Source organism: Apis dorsata, unplaced genomic scaffold (genome assembly GCF_000469605.1).
Source record: "Apis dorsata unplaced genomic scaffold, Apis dorsata 1.3 scaffold_28, whole genome shotgun sequence".
In the NCBI taxonomy this organism is placed as follows: domain Eukaryota; kingdom Metazoa; phylum Arthropoda; class Insecta; order Hymenoptera; family Apidae; genus Apis; species Apis dorsata.
In genome coordinates this window covers 227,607-229,813 of record NW_006263330.1, presented here as the reverse complement: position 1 = coordinate 229,813, position 2,207 = coordinate 227,607, and the positions used below count along the sequence as shown (strand labels likewise).

The 2,207-nt window shown below is 24.8% G+C and overlaps 2 protein-coding genes across 2 annotated transcripts in view; one reads left to right on the top strand and one right to left on the bottom strand.

Moving 5' to 3' along the window:
- The window catches only part of LOC102673580, a 3,620-nt gene extending 1,886 nt beyond the window's left edge, over nucleotides 1–1,734 (bottom strand). The window contains exon 1 of the mRNA XM_006608058.2: nucleotides 882–1,734. Within this exon, the coding sequence (XP_006608121.1) occupies nucleotides 882–1,118 (237 nt within the window). The 5' untranslated portion in view covers nucleotides 1,119–1,734. The remainder of the gene's footprint in view (nucleotides 1–881) is intronic.
- Nucleotides 1–2,207, top strand: part of LOC102677183 — a 6,218-nt gene that overhangs the window by 1,860 nt on the left and 2,151 nt on the right. The window contains exon 4 of the mRNA XM_031510829.1: nucleotides 487–496. Coding sequence (XP_031366689.1) covers nucleotides 487–496 — 10 coding nt within the window. The remainder of the gene's footprint in view (nucleotides 1–486; nucleotides 497–2,207) is intronic.

Sequence of the window (2,207 nt, the reverse complement as noted above, 5' to 3'; positions counted from 1 at the left end):
AAAAATAAATATTTATATTTATATAATGTACCTAAAAATAAATTATTATATATTTTATAATATACTATATATTTATATACTATTTATATACTATATATAATATACTATTATATATTATATATTTTATAATATTATATATTATTTGATATATAATATTATATAATATACTATTTTAACATAAGACTAAAATTTTTACAAGTTATGTAAAATATATTACATTTTACTTAATTAATAATTTTAAAATTAATGTTCATAAATGTACATATGTATTATATATAAAAGCATAAAAAGTGTTCAATAATTTTTAAAGTATAATATATTTCAAAATATTTTAAAAATGTTGTAATTTAAAATTGAATATTGAATTTTGTCTCAACCTTGGCAATTCTATGATTTATATCGATTTGGCAACATTGCTTTGCATTCTTTATGGTCGATCTATGGTCTATAGTAACAATGACGTAAGATTTCTACCTGAAGATCTTATTCTACATAAAAAAATTCAAAATTGTACCTAACAAAATAATACGAATTAGATAAAATTTTTAGTTATTTTTATATTATTTTTATCTTTTTATTTATTAATATATTATTTGATTTTTTGTAAATTACAATTTCAAATTTATATTTAAAAATATATTTATAACAAATTACATATTACATAATAATTTTTATTAAATATAAAAAATATAGTTTAAATGATATATATTTAATTATTTTTAAATTTTATTATTACATTTAATATNAAAATTTTGTAATAATTAAATTTTGTTTTTTAAATTTAAATAATATTTTTTTATTATAAATATAGAAGATTTTAAAATCATATTATTAACAATTATTATTAAAATATAATATTATAATATTAATATTATGCTTACACTATTATCATTGAGTACTAGAGATTCCAATACTATTTTTCGGCAGGTGGTTTCTTGTTCTGATGTGTTGTAAGATCTTGTTGAAACACCGTAATTCCCGCCACAAAAATCGTTCAGGTAGATCGCCGCCATTATCCCCTCTTCTTTTTTCTCAGTCTCCCACAAAGGACACTCTATTATGGAGGGGAATGTTGGATTCATTCTTATTGGTTGAAAAAGGATAGTGTGCATTCTCATATCGTAGAGAGAGGGATTCTTCTTCCATCTAAGAGAGCTGACCAGATTTCTTCAAAGGGTACGATTTCAGTTTTCAAGGACCCAGACTCCATTATCATCCTGATGCGCGCGTGCGCGCGCGCTTACAGCTTTCCGAACAAAACGTTGTGTTTTTTATGTACTTCTATGCTTTAATTCACAAATTCTACTGAAATTTACGAATACTACTTTACTAAATAATTGTTTTGTTTGTGTACAAGGCAATTATAGTTCATATTTTTTTAAAATCAGTAGCTATAATCAAATATCTCGATGGCGTCGAATTGAGACGCTACCGTTTGCTTGTCAGCTAGTTACACGTATTCGAAGTGTATTATCATCAGTGATTTATCGGAATTGTGGATATAATATATAAATTGTAAATTATGTGTAAAAATGTTGTGAAGTAATAAATAATTCGTGCAAAATAATATTATACACATATATGCGGGAGTGTTAGTGTATATTACATATTGAAATGGTCAAGTAACGCGTCAGCCATTACGGAATTCGGTTTGAGTGAATTTCATACTCGAAAGTCATTCCGGCCAATCGTATAACGATTCGCGTTATAAGTAACGACCTGTTGCTATTGCTATTATTACGTTCTAATTCATTCAATTTTTCTTTGCTTTTTTTATCAATTTCTACGATAAAGTTTTATGTTTATCGTGAAAATTTAGAATAAATTAACTATATAAAAACGAAAAAATTGTTCATATATATGTAAAAGTTGTTTGTTCATATTGAATTTATCATTAGATGTTGTTATAAGAAATATGCGATAAATGTAATTAACAATAGAAAAGTTTATGGATAACCTTATTCATATTAATATATATGCGTCCATATATATTGTATGAAATGAAAATAGTATTATATGTGAGAAAGAGAAAAAAGGTGGATTATAGTAGTGTGCGTATACGCGAATGTCGTCGACCGTTCATTCGTTGAGAGTTCCAAGCGTCGCGTCGCTACAACCTGTTGCTTCGAGTATGTTGCATGTTTCTTTGGGTATACTCACTTTTTTGAAAGTGTTTCTATATCTTTTAAATACTCTACGAAAAATGA